Below are 2,127 nucleotides of genomic sequence, written 5' to 3' on the forward strand. Positions count from 1 at the left end.
TCCACGAGCCAGCGCATTGCTGAGATGAAGGCAGCGCAGAGAGGGAGGTATTTGCCACGAACGCGAAATATAAAGCGTTAGCAAATTCAATACCCCAGGTAGTGTTCGAGGCTGCTGAGTATCGTGGGCTTATCTCGGCCAACGAACAGTGGCAGCAGTACACGGGTCAATCCCTGGAGGATGCCCTTAAACTAGGTTTTGCGAAACATATACATCGAGACGACCTTGAGAAATGCGGTATCTTACTCCCGCCAAACATCATCCCGGAGTCCGACAATCCGATCGAGTTAGGACGTATCATCAATTCTTTGCGGGGTTCGGAACCCTCTAATGGAACTCCTGAGTCGGATTCAAGCGAGCTACGAAATAAACGTCCATTTTCTCGAACCAATTCATTCCATGATAAGAATGGACGTTCAAAATACCAAGGGCTAACGCATGCGCTCCATGAGCTTGTGGAAAAAGGTGTGGTCACCATACAGAAAGATGAAAACGAGAGGTATTCTTATACAACCGAAATCCGGCTGCGATCGAGAGGCGGTGACTTCCGATGGCATCTCGTGCGTCTTGTGAAAGTTGAAACGACAAGTTTTGGCGATGGCGAGGCTTCCTGGTATGGTACCTGCACCGATATCAATGATCGAAAACTTCTAGAACGGAAGTTGAATAGGGAGATGGAGTCGAAAACGAAGTTTTTCAGTAATATGTCCCACGAGATCAGAACGCCGCTTAATGGGATCTTAGGGACGATTCCGTTTATTTTGGATACGCAGTTAGATAACGATCAAAGACGTATGCTCGATACTATCCAGAACAGTTCTACCAACCTACGTGAACTTGTCGACAATATTTTGGATGTATCCAAAGTAGAAGCAGGGAAGATGAACATGGTGCGACAATGGCTCCATGTTCGCTCTGTCGTGGAAGATGTGATTGATACGATCGGGTCGAGGGCGATAGATAAGGGACTTGAGCTGAATTATCTCGTCGAGCCAGATGTCCCTGCAATGGTGATTGGGGATAGGTTCCGAATACGCCAGATCCTTATTAACCTGATGGGAAATGCAGTCAAGTTCACGTCACAGGGAGAAATATACACACGCTGTTCAATCCATCGCGACCCTTCCGTTCCTGTAAACGGAACAGAGATCCTTTTGAATTTTGAGGTCGTTGATACCGGCAAAGGATTTAGCTCTACAGATGCCGAGCGTCTAATGCAAAGATTCAGCCAGATTGAGGGGAGCGGCTCGCAGCAGCATTCAGGAAGTGGGCTTGGCCTCTTCTTGTCCAAACAGCTCGTGGAGATGCATGGTGGGCGGTTGACCCCTACAAGCAAGGAAGGCCAAGGCGCCAAATTCTCCTTTTTTGTTAAGGTTGATGCACCTCCACCGCCACCGCCCCAGGATTCATTCAATTTAAACCTTGAGGATCGATACTTTCAACCCATAGACGATATTTATCCATTTAAGAGCCCGAACAAACAGGAATTCCATCTCACTCAAGACATACTAAGCTTGCATTCATCGACAAATTCGGACGTCATGAGTCTACCCAGCAAGCAACTCTCTGGGTCGTCTTGGGGATCAAATCAAATCAACACGCCACCATCCTCTCGGAGTGGAGGAACCCCTTCGAAACCTGATCAGCCTAGCCAATTCATTCCCCTTGCTATATCAAGTCCCAGCATGGCAGCGACTGAGGTTATGGTTAGCAGTTCTTCCTCTCAAAATATCGCACCTGCGCTTCCTTCGTCCTATGATGTATTGATAATATGTCCCTTCGATTATGCCCGCGAGGCTCTAAAGCAACACATCGAGCAAGTTATTCCTCTCGAGGTCACCTGCAAAGAAACTGCGATTCTCGATGTCGAAGACTGGAAGGATCTTGTTACTGGCGGTGAATGTCCCAAGTTCTCTCACGTGGTAGTCTGCCTCCCAGATGCCAACGACGTCAAGGGAAACTATGCAAATCATTATCCAATTTGGTTGGGATAATAACAACATCAAACACATGGCCGGCCTTGATCATCGTCTCGGACATCTATCAGAAACGGGAGATCAGCGAGGCCTACGAACCGATTTGTGTCGCTGGAGGTAAAGGAATCCTTATTCTCGAAAGCCCCGTGAA

The 2,127-nt window shown here is 47.8% G+C and overlaps 1 protein-coding gene across 1 annotated transcript; it reads left to right on the forward strand.

Moving 5' to 3' along the window:
- Positions 1-24: 24 nt before the first annotated feature.
- HCAG_06665 (predicted protein) lies at positions 25-1,994 on the forward strand (the record flags this gene model as incomplete). Its single annotated transcript, XM_001539010.1, has 2 exons — positions 25-76; positions 103-1,994. 2 exons carry the CDS (start codon positions 25-27, stop codon positions 1,992-1,994), a joined length of 1,944 nt encoding a protein of 647 aa, XP_001539060.1.
- Between the last annotated feature and the right edge of the window lie 133 nt (positions 1,995-2,127).

The sequence above is a fragment of the Histoplasma capsulatum genome, genomic scaffold (genome assembly GCF_000149585.1).
Source record: "Histoplasma capsulatum NAm1 scaffold_6 genomic scaffold, whole genome shotgun sequence".
NCBI lineage: Eukaryota > Fungi > Ascomycota > Eurotiomycetes > Onygenales > Ajellomycetaceae > Histoplasma > Histoplasma mississippiense.